This window comes from Pempheris klunzingeri, chromosome 15, assembly GCF_042242105.1.
Source record: "Pempheris klunzingeri isolate RE-2024b chromosome 15, fPemKlu1.hap1, whole genome shotgun sequence".
Classification (NCBI taxonomy): Eukaryota; Metazoa; Chordata; class Actinopteri; order Acropomatiformes; family Pempheridae; genus Pempheris; species Pempheris klunzingeri.
This window is the reverse complement of record NC_092026.1, coordinates 21,156,959-21,174,653: the sequence shown is the minus strand read 5'-3', so window position 1 is coordinate 21,174,653 and position 17,695 is coordinate 21,156,959. Positions and strand designations below refer to the sequence as shown.

General features: G+C 42.8%; 1 protein-coding gene across 1 annotated transcript in view; it reads right to left on the bottom strand.

Moving 5' to 3' along the window:
- Positions 1–867: 867 nt before the first annotated feature.
- Positions 868–17,695, bottom strand: part of LOC139214872 (microtubule cross-linking factor 1) — a 63,131-nt gene continuing 46,303 nt past the window's right edge. Inside the window, exons 10-15 of the mRNA XM_070845811.1 lie at positions 16,726–16,893; positions 13,291–13,560; positions 10,866–11,207; positions 10,519–10,595; positions 8,432–10,007; positions 868–1,138 (exon numbers count right to left, since the gene is read on the bottom strand). Of these exons, the coding sequence (XP_070701912.1) occupies positions 935–1,138; positions 8,432–10,007; positions 10,519–10,595; positions 10,866–11,207; positions 13,291–13,560; positions 16,726–16,893 (2,637 nt within the window). The 3' untranslated portion in view covers positions 868–934. The remainder of the gene's footprint in view (positions 1,139–8,431; positions 10,008–10,518; positions 10,596–10,865; positions 11,208–13,290; positions 13,561–16,725; positions 16,894–17,695) is intronic.

Here is a 17,695-nt window from a genome sequence, read left to right as displayed (position 1 = left end):
AGCCTGGTAGGTACAATAATTTAGTTAAAAATTCTTCTTATTTTAGTCAATGCAAATCATGTGACAACAAAAACAACAGCTCAAGAGTTCCCATCACAACAATATGTTTCTTTTTCCCCACAGCGGAGCCGCGTGATCACAAATGACTAGAGCTCGTATGTACATGCACTAAAGTGCTAGTGTTCAAAAGGCATGCAAATATTTGACTGATATTTGTACAACTGCCTTCCAAATATGCATAAGGTTATTCAGTTTGTCGTCACCCTTCTTCTACATGTTTACAGAGCCAGAACATTCATCCCAACGTAAAAATAAATTACATCAGCATCAGAAATGACATCATGTGTCTCTGCTTCAGACCCGATGAAGCAGACGTTGGTTTTTTTTGTTTGTTTGTTTGTTTGCTTGTGTCGTCTTTTCTCTCCTTGAAACTGAAAAGAAAAGTCAAGCTTTAAAGGCTGGCAAAAAAAAAAAAAATAGTTTGAACTGGTGAAGGACAACGTAAAAATAAAAAAACATTTTATGTAAAAAAAAAAAGTGTAAACTGATGAGACAAAAATGGCATAAACTTCATACAAATGCAACAGCTGACCTACAGTTTTCACCTGAAAAAAGGTTTGGAATTGTGACTAAAATATACATATATGTATTAAATACATATATACACACATGTGGGGTGATGAGTAACTCAAGTGTGTGCAGGCACCTCTTATGGAAATGTAGTTTTTATGTCTTTTTTGATGATATTACAGTACATTCCAGGTTCTCCTAAGAAGAAGTTCTGGTTCCTCGATGGTCAGCTGGTGCTACTGGGTGGATCACGTCCCCCCCTTTCAGGCTCCGTCTCTTGGGAGTCTCTAGATTTGGGGGGTTTCTGAGGTACTGGGTCTTTTAGGCTGAGGTGGAGGAGGGTGAGAGGAGGTAGAGGACGGCCTCACGCTGGCTCCTCGCCCTCCAGGATGGTCTTCCGGTGTCCCGGCGGCGGGAAGGTGAACCTCCTCTTCGAGCCCTCGCTCCACTTGGGGGAGGAGGAGGGGGAGCGGGCGGCCCAGCGTGAGGGGGGTCGGCGATTGGCCGGGCGGGCCGGTCGCAGGAAGCAGGAGTCCAGCGGCGGGGCCACCGGAGAGCGAGGCAGGTCCTGCCAATGACAAGGAGCTGTCAGAGAGTGGGGGAGAGCAGCGAGGCAGCTGAGGCGCCAAACAGAAACAGGAAGTGAACAGATTCAAACAGAGAAACATAAATGAAAGACAGTGAGAAAAGAAGGGGGCAGATGGATAAATGATGTTTACAAAAGTGAATATTGTCCACTTTAAACAACAAAAAAGAACTGAGATGTGTCAAAAAGAATAATGCTGTCAAAGAGGAACTCTTATTCATTCAAATCTAATTTAGTAGATTATCCGTTTAGTTGGTCCACCTGTATAATCTAAGTGGATCATATGGCTGAAAGCTCCATGATAAAACAAGTAAGTGGACAATGAGTTGAAAATGTTTGTCAACTGCTGCTTCAAAAGGTCAAAAACGAAGTGACAGAATGAAATACAGTAATTTTGGTTGATAAATTAATGATTTTCAGACATCCAGATTACATGTATAACTACTGATTTAATAGAATTCCAGTGACTTTATATGTAAATATGGAACAAAAGATCAGATCAAACATATATAGTACTGATATATGTAGTGCTGATAGCTCAAACTGTATGAAGGGATGATGAGCAATGCAACAACTGAAAGAACCAGAACAAACCTAAGAGAATTCAACAAAACCAACTTAAAGCTGAAGTAAAATGAACCAGTGACACCTGCAGCCTCACAGCATCATTTCAACTTCCCAGCCTCATCTAACTGGAACTTACAGCACCAGCTGCTCTGGTACGCGTTGGGTCAGATAAACAGGTGCAGGCGCAGGTGCGATTACACACAAACAAAAGAGTCCTTTGGGACCACCTGGTCGCTGCTGACACTGACATTTACCTCTGGACTGGTTAGAGGAGCTGCTGATGCAGATGACTGGAAAATCATCGTAAAAATCCCACAACTCAAAGTCAAGAGGTATGACCCCATTTAACAGATCACAACCTAGTGTTTAACACAAATAAATCTTCAACAAGCTTGTGCTCTGTTATTTGTGTAATTTAACTGATAAATGAACTGATTAACTGGCAAAACACTGGAGTAAAAATAAATGACAGAGCACAATAATGATGGTGGGGAACATACTGGGTTCATTTCATACAGTTCATCTTACTTTATTAAAGTAATTACAGGCTGACTGGTGATCCCACTTGACGTTTAATAATGCAAAAGTGCCCGGAAACTAAACAAACATGGACACCTCAAGTCAGCCAAAGTCCCTCATTAAAAATAATAAAAGCCAAATTTAATGGATAGGATGTTATATTGTCAGCGCACAGTGTTTCTCACCCTCACACCAACTACAGCATCTAAAATCATTATACAGCTGAATCAACACCTGTCTGTCAGCACACACACGCTGCTTTAGTGCTGCTGAAGGATGCTGCTAGAATCAGGTGAAGGACAAAACTGTCCTGGTTTATGTCCAAACATGGATGTAGTGCGTTCATCTCCGTTTAAGTATAAATCTACACACGTAGGCATAACGCTGCCATGAGAATAATGAGCAGAATAATGCTAACACACAGGTTTATAAATCTGGTTCAAGACTGTGTGTGCATATTTCTGCTGTTGTACATGCACAGATTAATGGTGTTGGAATTACAGAGACTCTTATGCATCCGTCCCCTGGATGAAAAAGAGGAAGTGAGGAAAAAGAGGGCGATAGGAAGACAGAAAAGCGGCTGAATGATGTCAGAGTGTGATTGGGTGAATGATCACACCAGGACATCACACCACCGGCCTGATTTATAAATAGATCATCTCCAGGCATTAGGTTTCAGCTGAAGGATGGCGGGACATTGAGCCCACAAAGCAACAATCTAGTTCTGCTAAAAATACATGGCGGCGAGGCTGCGGTGGCGTGACAGGATGAACTGAAGGAAAAAATAAGTCAAACGGATGAGAAAAAAGATAGATCCACCAGAGAGTGATGCGTTACACAACCTGCAGGAAGTCACAGAGACGGATGGGCGGCGCCTGCGCCAAACGTTCGTCTCCATCAATTAATAATTTGCTAACGAGTACAACTGATGGATCATGTACACACCGGAAAACACAGACAAGTCGAGGTTTAATGGGCGGTTGTGGGTTAATACAACATTTCCTATGTGACGCTAATACATCAGATCATGCACCAGTAATGTGTACAAGAAGTCAGTGTACAGGAGTGGCTGCTGAGGACAGCAATCAATCAATCAACGCTTCAACCTTAAAGGATAAATCCACCTTAAATCACTTGGACACTGTTTAAAACAAATAAAGTGATTGTATTTTTCATATTTCATATTCAGCTAAATATGCTGACTTTTGTCCTGTTACACTATTTTCTTCTGTTGATCAATGAGCATAAGCCCTGATGCATAAATTAATACAACAAAATAAAATTCATGAAAATCTCCGTTGAATATCAGGTTTGGTGAGTCCAAAATAAAGAGCAAGAGTTTCCCTCTGGACTGACCAACTTGCATCATCAGGCAGAACAGGTCATATCTAAACTAGCAGCAATAATATTTTTGCTTTTATCTACAAATTTGAATCTGAGCTGCTTGTGTTTCCTCAGAAATTATCGCTACGCCTCCGCTCGAGGCCAATTAAGCACATAAAAGGTTGAAGGAGTATGTCACGTAAAGGCAGCAGCAGACCCGTCATGTTCACTTATACTAAGATCTTCTGGTATCTTCTGTCAACAGGGAACTGCTCAACTATATATAGGTTGATGGATATACCGTCTCTCCATGTGCACACAAATTACACACGGAAATAGGTGAACAGCGCCACCCGCCTCACGTGTGCCACCTATTAAAAGCAAGCGAGAGCATGTTTGTCTTCCAAGTTTGACTTCCTGACAGCTTTAACTAATCTACACGATGCTCTTTAGCAGCCGTCTCTCAAATCTCACAGCTTCTTCCAAGCGCTTGAACTCCTCATCGTGGAGAGTCATCAAAGCAGTCCAGGAAAACTATTTGCCCAAGCCACCCACCACTTCTAAATACCAAAAGTTCAGACGTTTCTTTTGCATATTTTGTTTTCAAAGATATTTGGTGTGATGCAAGAAATTGCTGACTGAATTACAAGGTTGAGAAAAAACTGGAAAACTAGCACAGCCTGAGAGGCCGATAGCTTACTGTACAACAGTGTAAGAGTATCTAATGGTGGATTTTTCCTTTATACATGCAAAGTGAACCAGAGTTACCAGTTAATAACCAAGAGGCATAACACACAAACCCGACAGGTGCTCGAGTATAGAAAGTGATGAGTGTTAGCAGCTGTCTTCTTCGGTTAGTCTTTAGAGTACTTTGTTAGTGTGAGAGGAAATGGCTAAGGGGGAAGAAGAAAGAAAACACTGTATGGACAAAAGGGTGAAAAAAGTAAAACATCACTAGAAAAACATCACAGTCCATCCAGTCGCACACATGGTGACACAAAGGGGAGGACCTGGTAAAAACACAGCGTTAGAGTGATCCCAATAAAGCCGTACAGGGTCCCAAAAGACAGTAAACAACCTGCGCTGAGGAATGTGTGAAGCATCCACAAGAGTCTTTTCGAGTGTACTGGTCCACACTTTGGTGCAAAATGTACCAAAGTTTGACAAGATCAGTAATCAAAACACAATCTGAAGACTCTCTGAGTCACATGAACTGAGGCTGTGAGTTTGCTTTAAAGGACCATACCAGTGGTTTTGCAGGATTTATCCCATTAATGTCAAATCACATATTTCACCTTACCGGCAAACTGGTTTGGTTTCTTATCTGTCTGGTATGAAAATCAACTTGCTGAAACTTCTTTTACATGCACTGACCCCATTACAGTTTACTTCTCTTTTGTCAAAGTACTTGATGAAAAAAATGTCCTATTTTATTATTACATATTAGTATTATTACGGAATTTCCCCTCTGGGATTAATAAAGTATTTTGATTGATTGATTTTATAATTGTTACATTATTATTACATATTATGTTTTTTTTTTTCTTTTTTGGACCCAATTGGTCGATGTTAGTTAGTGCTTAACATTTCCACGCCATGTCAGGTTGATTCTCGGTGGTTCATGTCAACAATAGTTATGTTTCTTTGAACCCACATTAATTTAGTTACCTGGAGCATTGTCTTACCTGACGTGACCAAGCATATGAGCAGCATTCGACAATAATTGGAGCAAGTGCTAATGCTATCTCACATTTTAATATTATTTAACATTATCTAATATCCTTATTTAATATTCTCTTAGAAATTCTTTTAAAAATGAGAAATGTCAGTGTCTGGGCTACCTTAACATCAGCTCACTAGAACTGAACTGGAATTCTTATTACAAACAGATAATAGCCGTATCTGAAATATAGCCAACTATAGCCTGTTCGATATTCTGTAGTGTGGATTAATGAAAAAAAAGAGGCGCACAGTCAAATGAAGGCACTTTGAAGACAAAAACTCATATCAGTGTCCACAATTAATGTTTGCTCATTATTGTCTTCCAAGCTAGTCTCTAAGGACTAGCCTTGGCTAATGTCAAAGTTAGCTACATTTTGCTAACTCGACTATGAAAAGTAAACGAGCTGGTGATGATTTCAGACACACCTAATATCCTCAACAACTTGTTGACATAGCTAATGAAGCTGCAAGAACATTTATAAAATACAGCTTATTAAATGTTCTCTGCAATAGATTATATATCTCATGTAAGTCTTCTAAAGTTGATTTTCATACCGTGCTGGCAGAAAATTTTTATTGAAATCTATCCATAAATGTATGGTATGGTATTGGAAAAACAGTACATGTGGTTCATGGTTAATGGACTAAAACATGCAAAAACACTGTTATGGTCCTTTAAAAAAACAAGATGATCTATATCAAAGAAACTGAGCGTGCATTAACACGAAGAAACAGATGGATGGCCGTCGCACAACTTTTGACACCACTCCGATGGCTTCACACACTGTCACTCTGCTGTCCTGTGAAGCATGCATTAATGAAGAGGGTGAGGAGGGGGGGGGAGGTCTGCAGGGCGTGAGGTGAGAGGTTTCCATGTGGCCGGTGAGCCCACCGCCAAAGGTTGTAGAGGAAGAGGAGGAGGAAGAGGAACTTACATCACGGAGACTAGCAGAGTTAGAGTCCCCAAGGAGTTGTTAGTATGACAGTGTGGTTCTGGATCAGAGCACAGCGGACAGGGAGGAGGAGGGAGAGATAAAACCCAGAGGGGAGGAGACAGGGGGGGAGAGGAGGAGGGAAGATAGAGCGGGAAATGTTAATCGGTATATTCGTGCAAAAAGGAAGAGGAGATACATGATAAGTCTGGCAGAGAGGTTAAACAGGAGAAATAAGGAGGCTGATTGCAGCCTGCAGACCACACAGACAGCACACACCCATTCACTGTAGACCTGCAATAAACACAAGGGGAACTGGGACGCTGAGTAGAGACACACAGGCCAGTCTGACTGGAGCTGTTTCTCCACCAGGAGAGATTTGCCAAAACTATTTCTACTGATGTCGCTAACGCTGTGCTAATATTGGTCCACTGCTTCATGCATGACGACAATGTTGGATTCAAGGATTTTTGTCCCTGAACGTGATGAAGTACTTTGATTTGACAGGCATCTCATTCACTGGATTGCTAAAATGTTTTGTCAATTTAACAACTGTCTGAAAATTAATCAACAACAACGACATTATTTGTCTTTTATCAAGCAATTGATGTTTTCTCACACAGCTTCTCACATTGTGAGAATACATTGTCTTTTATGCTGTATCATTGTGTATTGTTTAAATTTTAGTTTTGTCCTATTGGTCGAACACAGCAAATAATTTTGAGATATCACCTTCTGCCTCAGAGATGTTTTGATGAGCTGTTTTTGCTTTTTTTTTTTTTTTTAGACGATTAATTGAATAATGTAAAATAAGTGTTCAAATTCAACCGTGGTTGTTTCACTTCATAACGATCACCCCGATTGAATTTCTTGAAAATCTGCTGTATCACAAAACATATTCAGTAGAAATCTGAAATGGTCTGAACTTCCTTTACTGAATTTCAGCTAAAACTGATTAGCTGATTAACAATAAAATTGGTCGGCAAACAATTTTGATGATAAATGTGATTCCCGGATTGTCTCATTTTTCTATCACTGAAAACCCTCCACTTTTTGAATGTTTGTCTGATTAGACAGAACAATGTTGAGATCTATTGTGGCATTTCTGACATTTTCTGGTCTAAAATATTGAAAATTAGTTCTTAGTTGTAAACCTACTTTTCTATTTCATGATGTCTGCAGAAATCACGGCATCATTTAGCGAATGACAGCAGGAAACGCACCCAACTATCATCCATAAAATCACAAATCAGACTCTAATCTTAATCTATCTGTTCTGCAGATCAGTGAACAGCAGCTGGTGAAACCTTGATGTTAGTGGACATATTAATCAGCATATGTGGGATTATGTTGCTTACTGTTCGTGTAATGTTCTCAAATATACAGTATGTCTTTAATACATTGTTTTAATGTACAGCTGTAAAAACTTCTCTGAAGTTTTAATCTGTCTGTGGAGAGCCAAAGGAGAGGTGTGTAAACTGAGTGCATTTTACTTTCAGTGTCATCATTTAAACATGACCAGAAAGATGGTTTTCTTGTCTGTCATTTATTTTGCCCACAGGTCAGCTGAATGGGTGGTGAAAAGGGCCCGACCGACCTTTCAGAGCGCTGATTTCATTGAGTAAAATTAGCGCTTTTCCTAGTTTAGTTTGGCATAGGGGAGATTTAATCGCTTAAAAACTGGAATCACTTAAGATTCTGGTTGAGCATTTAATTTGAGAGTGCTGATAATGATGAATTATGTACTTTCACAATCAGGATCCCACCTAGATCGTCTCTGTGAGATCATTATTTCACTTAATTTCACAGACACATAAATCAGGCTTCGGTCGGGCCTAAATGATAGTTAAAGCACAGAAATAAAAGCACAAGAAAGTGACTACAGTGAAGAAGAAAAGTACAGAAGAAGAAGAAACCTTAAAGAGTGTCTACATACAGCAATGAAGGCAAGCTCAGTATCATTGAAGAGGGTCAAATATTTAGACATTACCATTGCATCAGTCAGTGCTTTCGATCTGGGAAAGAAGCAACATTTTAGTGATATCATAAATGTAGGTGATTAGCTTTTTCTCTAATTAACCACCTTAAAATTTGTCTTCAACCATTACAAGGAAAATCCAAGCCAAAGTCATAAATATCATTGCGTCATAAAACATGGGCCCCAGATCAAATTAATGATGAAGCGATGAATCCAGTGCGTCTGTATATTTACCTCCATACACCCAGACTGTCCTCTGTCTGAGTCGGCCTGCCGGCTGCTGTCTTTGCTGTGGCTGCTTTGTCCTCCAGCCTGCAGCCTTCTCTCCTCCCTAAAGCTCTGTTCCTGCAGCTTCTTATTAAGGATGCGGGCTGCGTTTTCAGCCAGTGTGTAGCCCGGCGGGGCCGACAGGTCCTGCCGTATGCTCACCACCTCTGGGTTTTTGTCCCCCTGCGTCTCCACTATCAGCTGCACGGGGCTGGGTGAGCGCCCACGAGCAGCCCGCAAGCACTCCTGCACGCTCCTGGGGTCCGTGCCAAGAGCCCCTTGACTAACACTGGGTTCAGTGTTGGAGGGTGGGGTGGGCCGAGAGCGACTGGGGGACTTGTTGAATTTCTGTATGCAGTCGTAGGCCACTGGGGTGTGGTCGATGATGTTGAAGAGGCTGGAGAGGCCGTCGTTGATAGTGGTATGGACGGGGCTGTCTCGAGTGGTGGTGGAGCGGGCCCACGCCGACTCGCTGTTGCCCTTCTGCGGGGTGGTGGGGGTGGGAGCGCGGCTGGTATTGGGTAGATCAGCCTTGTTGGATGTGGACAGTTTGCGCTGAAGCTTGGGTGAGCCGTACTTTGGTGAGCAGCAGGGTCGCTCAAACTTGCTCTGGATGACAGGAGAGTACTGCACCTTCCTCGTGCTGCGTGATGGGGAAGAGATAGGAGTGCTGCCACCTTTTGGGGTGAGGCAGCGGTGGGGGCTGCTGGTCAGGTTCCTCAGCAGGTCCGTTTGTAGACCCACGCTGATGGTCTGGGTGGTCTGAGTGCCTCGCGTGGTGAATCCGTTGGTCTGGCAGGCAGTGTCCCGTACGACAGGCCCTGGAGGAGAGCGGATGGCCTTCCGCACTGAGATGGCCACCTCCTTCATGTCGTCACTCATGTTTCTGGAGAGCTGAAGCTCCAGAGAGGAGGTGTAGCCCACTGTGGGGCAGATAGGAGACTGATTAGGAGAAGTCCTCAACCCCCCACCCTCCAGAAGCCCACATGGCCACCTCCCACTGCTGAACACCTCATCTGGCCCACTGGCCCCCACCCCAGCCTCTCCTCCGCCCCTGGCTTTGGTCCCTTTGGCGTACAGGAAATCTGGGTCTTGGGCAGTAGGACGCTCAGCTGCCCCAGGTCTGGTGGGGCTGTGGATGTGAACCCCACAGTGCTCCACTCCCACGCCTGCCGCCCCTGCTCCGTTGCCCCTCAGCGGGGACTTGTGGCAGTGCTCGGGGCTGCTAAGGGTGCTGGTGGTCAGGGTGGCGCTGGTGGTGAGGAACCAGGAGGCTGGCTGGAATGGATCATGAACGGGCTCCCCTCCTCGGGCCTCGGGCGGTTTGTCTGTCCACACTTCCCGGGCAGGACCCGGGCCAGAGGTGGATGACGGGAAGTCCCAGCCCTTATTGTTGAACTCCTCAATGTACTTGAGGTCGTCCGGGGACAGAGGCGGGGTGACGTCGTCTTGGCCTTGATCACCGTGGCGCGTCTTGTCGGGGAGGAACGGCGAGCTGTCCATTAACCGCTGGAAGTCGCTCATGGAGCACACTGACTTGGCTCTGGACAGGACACACACACACACACACACACACACACACACACACGTTATTAACACTGACCTCAGCTGGGACACTGACACCAAACACAATAAACATCCCTACCCTGTCATGATCTCATGTCCATTACTGCATATTCCCGCTGAAGAAATAAAATCCTAAACATGTGTACATGTTGTTTGAAAAGCAACTTTAAAAGCAACGTTTTAAAACTGCCTGAATTATTTAACAACACAGTGAGCTGGATCACTTCCTCGCCGTAAGAGAAACTTCACAGAAAAATCACCAGGGGGAAACTCGCTGTCACTTCAAGTAACAGTTAATGGAATCAACTGCATTTACATCTCCAGAGGGATCGATGTGTATGTATGAGCAACAAAAAGTGCAGCAGTCAGACCAGCTCTTGTTGATGTATTTCCTGTTGACATCTATGAAAATGCATCAGCTTTTAAAGAATAATTTGACTGCTAAAATACTCTTTCAACTTTGACTCCCAGCTTTCCCTTGAGGTTACCTGAGCAGACTCCCACCGCTCATCTCGTCATCTGGGTACTCAGGAGCATCTTCTCTCTCCGAAATCTCATTCAGAGCCTGAAACACAACAGATAAAACAATAGTAATAATCATGTGGAAAAAGGGTTTAGGGTGAGATGATTCGCAGACAGTAGCTAGTAGAGAAAAAGTGGCGGTAGTATATCTTAAAATGACATTCAAGAATAAGGAAATCTGCTGCTGTTCAAAGCTCTGCCTGATTTTTCCTGTTGTGCATTTATAAATCACCTTGATACAAACTAGTTCCATGTTAAAGCATCACATTAGTAAAGTCTTGACTTCTCTTGACGTGACTGATGTATGTGTTACCTCCTTCATGCAGGGGAACCTCTTTTCAGTCTCCAGTCTGCAGGGCGGTGGGACCTCCAGGCCGCTGAGGGGGTCCAGAGACAGCGCGTCCAGGAACAGGTTCTCCGTTGGGCCTTTCAGCCTCATCGCAGCCCCTTGCTGCTCCAGCATGGCCTCAGAGTCAGAGTGGGAGCGTGTGGGGGAGGCAGGGACGGGGGTGGACGTACAGGGGGAGCGTAGGGAGCGAGGTGACCGGGGGGCGTTGCAGGGACTCTCTTGAGGGGAGAACACACCTCTGTGGCCCGTGCTGCCATCTTTGACGTCAATGCCTTCTCCTCGCCGGGCGCTCAGCTCTCTCTGTAACTACACGTAGAATGACATACAAGTATGATGTGATCAGTCTGATGGTGCTTAAAGACTAATGTGTAGGTTTGTTATACTTAGAGGCAAAGAAAAACTATGATTTCTAAATTTATCAGTTATTGATATTGAAAGGTTGGATTTTTAAATAATTGCTGTCGATATTTTTTCACTTATTCCTCAGATGATGATAATTCAGATTTAGAATTTAAAAAAGCTATGCTAATCAGCTGCGGCTTTAGCTTCATATTTAGGGAAACAGTGGTATCAAGTGTACATCTAAAAATGGCAAACTGTACCTTTAAATCCAGAGTACCAGCATAAAATCTGTCGAATTACCCTGCAAGTTTGCATGACAAGTGTTTTTTAAGAACCGGATGGGAGTTTTGCAAGTTTTGGGGCATTAAATGCAAATAGTTCACATATATAAAAGTCAATAAATTGAAAAAAAGTTTTGTTTGATTATGATGTTCAAGACTTAAAAAAATCTGATAACACATAACATAAAGAAACATTTTTGAAAAGGATCCCTTTCATTTATTTCTGTTTCTAAAAGATAATTTTGGACATTTCTGCACAGTGAGCCAGTACAGATTTACCTGTAATAAAGAAATATCACTCAGTATATCATATTGGTCCTGGTGATTTTTAGGCACCTGCTCCTACGGTCCTCCACATTCACAGTATGTTTTAATTATACAGGACAGAGTCTGGTCACATTGCTTTCCTTTTATATTGCTAGTTCCTCTATGACTGTGAGCCACTGAGTGATTCCACCTGCAGCATTCGTGGGTTAAGTGCCTTGATTCAGGCTCAGGGTTAAAGGAGAACAGCCACATCAGTCATCCTCTTTCACGCTGCCAATCTGAGCAGTTCAGTCGGTGACCTGTGCTTCATTGTTTGCTGCAACATCGCTGAATAATGCATCTCAACTTCCTGTTCTGTGTCTCCATTTAGCGGTGCATCAGCAGTTTTGAGCTGAATAAAGCGAGCCGTATTCAGAGTGTGTTCCTGTTGTTATTATACCACTCCCTCCTTTGTATGTTAATACTATTACACTCACATTACATTAACTAGTTCACTTTCCCTCCTCCTGCACTGAACATCACAAACAAGCGAGGTGAGACGCTGCAGTTCGTCTAATTAAATCTCACAAAGGACATCAATTATGCAGTAATTTCCAGTATTTTTTATATCTAGCCTTGACTCTTCTTAAGCACCAAACAACAGAGAAGATTCCCTCTGGAGCTTTGTCACTGTTTCTTTCTCATATCTCCAAACACACACATACATCACTTAACAAGCAAAGGCTGTTGATTATTTTTAGATGAATAACTTCAATAAAAATAAAAATGTGAAAATAGTGAAAAATAATTAATAAGCCCCTTAACATGTCCTAGAACTTGAGTGGATGTCTTTAACTGTTTAATTGTTAAGATACACATTTAATTTGATAGTCAATTAATCATTGACTTTGAGTGTCATCAAACAAAAAAGCCAAAATTAGCCGGTTTCAGCTTCTTGAATATGAATATTTGATGTTTTTCTCTGATGTAAACAACTGTAAAATGAATATTTTTGGTCTTCAGGCTGCTAATCAGACATGAGCTCTGAGCAAGTGTAATGATATAATGTTTTTATTATCCTCTGACATTTTCATAGACTAAACAATTAATCTACGCTGGTTTAAAGGTGGAAATTTAAAGTTCAATGTTAACCTTGAAAACAGAAGTGTGATACGATCGAAAACTGCAGAACAGTTACTTTTGTAAACTACTGTATTCAATGTGAAAAATTACATTTTAATCTCACCTTTTGAGCTAACGTGGACGGAAAGTTCTTAAAGATGCTCTGAAAACTGGAAATCTGAACCTTTACAACTCCACCTGTCGAGGAAGATCGTGTGATACTGTCGAAAGCTCAAGAACAGCTAGTAAATGGACGCTCTGGTCGGACTGTGTTGTAAAAACTCTTCCTCTGCCTCTTTATCTTCTCCCCTCCACTTAACCCTGCCCTTCTATCTCTCTTTCTTCTTCTACAGCTCTTCTTTCCCCTGCCTCTTTCTCTCTCCCCCCCCGTCTCTCACCCTCTCCATCTTGCGGTGGAGCTCCCTCATGTTGCCGTCCCACTCCTGCCGCTCCTGGTCGAAGTGCTCCAGCAGTTCGGTCCTCTCGCGGCCCCACCTCTTCTCCCCATGCTGCAGCTTCCAGCGGAGGTCCAGGGAGGTGCTGTGGCTCTCGGCCAGCAGACGCAGGTGCTCCTCCCGCTCCTGCTTCAGGGTCCACTCGGGGTCTCGGGCCGGTTCCCCTTCACCTCCCTGAGCTTCGCCTCTCACTTTGCCCTGCGTCCCCTCCAACTGGTCAAAGAGCAAAGACACGGTGATGGTGACTTGATTAGTAATTACTTAATCATTATTATGCTTTATATCATACACACAAAACATACTGAAGACAGAGACCAAGAAAAAGCTGGTTATGTGTGCAAAAAGATTCTACTTAAAGGGTTTATTCACTGCTTCCAACCAAAGAAATAGTCCCTGTGAGAACTTTTTGCAGTAAGGTTTGTTGATTATAATCCGTAATTAGGACACTGTTTCTGCTGTTGAATAGTTTAGATGCAACTTTTTGATTTTCACACCCACTATTAGTATGCAGGTATTATTCTGAAGACCTAAGCAAATGAAACCAAAAGTATCTACATAATGCTGGAGGTATGTGAGAAAATATGTTTTCTGGATGAAAGCTGACAATTTGAGGGCAGAAAAATGTTCCTTGGCAGACGTTACAAAGAGCCTCTACCAAACATGTTTTCATCTGTTTTTAATCCCCCACCCAGTGGATCAATACATTTTTACAGTGGTGAGATGAATCACTTTTCATGGTTTTGTAAAACAGTAGTGTCTGAGATATTTTACACGGCATCGCACCAACAATGTTTTGATCTTTGCTTTTTCATTGTTTAATCTGGGTTGTTTTTTTTTTTTTGGTCTTTGAGAATTAAATAATGATAAAAGACTGAAAACAGAAGTGAGGTCAAGTGCTCTCACAACTTCAGAATAATAAACGAGTGTCAAAGCAGATTAAAGCAATGACCGAAAATGTGTAGCCATTTATGTGTCACCTTCTCATGATGCCAAAGTAACACAAATAATGAACAAGATAATGATGAAACGGTTCCCTGGGATGGTTTATTTGGACAAAGCCTGAATAACCATAAAGAGAACAGATGGAAATGTTACCCTGTGTGAAAAAACACAGCCCCTTTTAGAGCATCGCCATGAACGTAAAGCTCTGCCTTGTTTTAACACAGGGCTGTTTTCAGTCTAAATTTTTCCAGTTCAAAAAAAAAAGAAAAAAGAAGAGGGTTATGAGAAGGTATCACAAAGCACCAATATTTGCTTTGAGGCCGACGGGGAACACAGTTCAAATTTGAGCCCTCCCAAAATTTATATTTCAAACCACTCCCCGGTGGGGGGACATGAACCGAGGATGCAGATGTACTGCGGAAACCTTCAAAGCTGCAGAACGGCAGAGCAAAGCCAATGTGAAAGTTTCTCTTTTCTGAGCAGAACAGGGCTTTTGTAATCTTCAGACGGGCTTTGATCCCTCAGCATAATGGTACACGCCAGAGTCGGCAGCACTGCAGCTGTGTGAGGAGCCCGTCAAGGCTGCCTTCAAACGTCAGCTTACATAACTCCCATTCACAAATGTTTGTCTTGTATACTTTCATACAAGGTTTTCAAACTGTCTGATTACATACTGAAGGGGATAACATGTACAGTAATGGGCTGCTGACTGAATGCTAAGAGCCAAGATGTAAGACATTATAAAAATAGACGGTTATTTAAGAGGCCTCGCAATGTTTCCGGTGACCAAACCAGAGTATGAAACATTACCCAGCCTGAGCAACGATATTAATACTTTATATCCACATATAAATACACAGGTGAGCATAATTTTTCTATTCTGCTCTGCTCTGCTGGGCTGTGTAATAATTATGAATAAAAAAACAGCAGTTTAGGGGCATATTTCTGAAGTCTTTATCAGAGTGAAGCACTACACAGCTAGAAAAGAACTCAACATGAAGTTATCAGAAAAAAAACTCCGTAAATTAGTTTCTGTTCTGCTCTGTGGAAGGATATGAACCATGTTAAAGCTGTGCAGATTAAGAGAATGAGAGTTAAATAGATAATCTTCCTCCTATAACTCAACTTAATTGGCTCTTAATGCCGCAGTTTTCTTCTCATCAGATAAAGATATTGCACTGACACTGTGAGTTTCGGTTTTTATTTTCTGACACGGTGGTCAAGAAACGACAGTGTTCAATGTCTGCAAATTGATTGTGAGCTTTGTCTTCGCCACATTGCCGGCTGCCCGTCCTGATCGTGCTCTGCCCCTCAGAGGGAGGAAGAATCTTGAGTTTAGATCAGACACAGCAGACAATGAGGCTCCGACCGCGATGCCCATCTGTACCGCAAAAACACACTCAGGATTCAGCATCCCTCTGTGCCACACTGCTGTAACGCTCCTACAAATGCAGGTCCTCTCACTGCAAACTGATCTTTTCAGCTATCACGACATTCAAATGCAACCCAAACAGCATATGTTAGGTAGAATCAGGGTGTCAGGAGTTTAACAGCAGATATTGTCCGCTGCCAATAAATAAGGTTGGCCCTGACCACAACTACAAAAGTCTATACCTGCAGTGACATTTTAACCTAAAGCCACAATGTGTAGAATTTGAAAAATGCCCTCTGTGTTGGCCCCAAGAGTTCAGCTGGGTACCCAGTTTCAGAACTGTTATGGCACTGACCAAATTGCTTCAATACTGGAAAAATGCCTTGACACCAGTTGCCAATACCTACAGAGTCAATCTCATCTGCGTCAGTGGGTGAATAAGCATGCAGGATGCTTCCACCAAGATCTTATAATGCTGGTGACTGACTGTCTATTGTTACACATCAAAGCATGTGGGAAAAGCACAGGTTAATCATGATGCCACCGCTCTGCACTACGCATTACCCGGGCTGGCGAGCACTGGCCAGCGATGCCACTCATTTGGCGGCTACTGCTGGTTGTTCCTCTATGGTTGCCCTGGTCAGTACCCCCATTAGCTCTGTTAGCACTGTTAGCACTGTTAGCTCTGTGGCAAAATGTGGTTCTATTAATTAGTTTGCACAATGACAGAATATATCCATTACATGGTGCCAAGCAAGTGATCCATCATTTTTCGTCTTACTGGAAGCTGTCCCTCATCTTTTAATTTAATTGTTGAGGGGTGATTAGAAATTGGATTTTGTCCATCTGTTTGTCACTTGTGATATGGATTAAGATATAAGTTCATCCCACTGATTGACCCAAGGGATGTGGCTAAAATGTTTTTGACTTGTTACTGCGTTGCCCTAAGTGGGATATCATCCGTGGAAAAGGCAACATGTTTACTGTCGCCTTGCTGCTTATTGAATGCACCAACAGCTTGTGTCCTGTCCCTTTAAGGTTGGGTGCTGAGACGCCATCTGTACCTGGGCGACCTGGCACTTCATCTCAGCCCACTTGACCTCCCAGGCGGCTTTGTCATTGGCGTAGGACTGCAGCAGTTGGCATCGCTGCGCCTCCTCCTCCTGCAGCTCCTCTCGAAACTCCTCCAGCAGCGTCCGCAGGGCTTGCAGCACTTGCCGGTTCTCCCCAAACTGCACAGACAATATTCAGACAAAAAACCCACAAATTTAGGAAAGGACACTCAGACACACATGAACATGAAAAGCTAAGCAAAGTGAGAGAAGTGTCTGCTCAGAGAGGTGCGTGGGGGGGCTGTTTGCCTCTAGTGGTCGTGCCGTGCAGGGTCTTCAGGACCTGGCAGGAGGCAGTGAAGCACAAAGGAGTCTGTGAGTAAAACATCACCTCCAGGTATCCAGACAGCACCGCTGGCTCTGCCAGCCACCGCTGACAGCACGATATGGGCTAAAAGGCTAGTGTGCTTTAATACAGTGTGAGTATAACCAGGAAAAAAGGGGCACTCACATGAATCGGGATCAAATCGGGATTCGAACCTGAAACGTTCTTGCTGTGAGGCAACAGTGCTGACCACCGCACCACCATGCTGCCAGATACAAGCACAGTATTTTCATAAATAAAGAAATTATTATTCTTATTGTGATAAAAATTTATTTGAAGAAAAGAACTAAGAAATTCCCAAAGTTAGACGCACGTAACTTTTAAAAGGAATATAACTAAAAGTCCTGTCAGCCACCGGCTTGTTACCAGTAGTTTAGTTAAAGGTACTCTGTGGATATTTATTGTAAATAATTAGTTTACATTCTACATTTCTCACCAATATGCACTTGAGTGGATCAGCAACACTTTTCAAAATCTCTGAAAATCTGCTCTGCAAATCATTTATGAGGAAGGAAACACATTCAACATGCTTGTGAACAGTTTACGTCTATGTTTGCTAGCCAGCAGTAGAAGGGCATTTATCATTTATTTGACTGT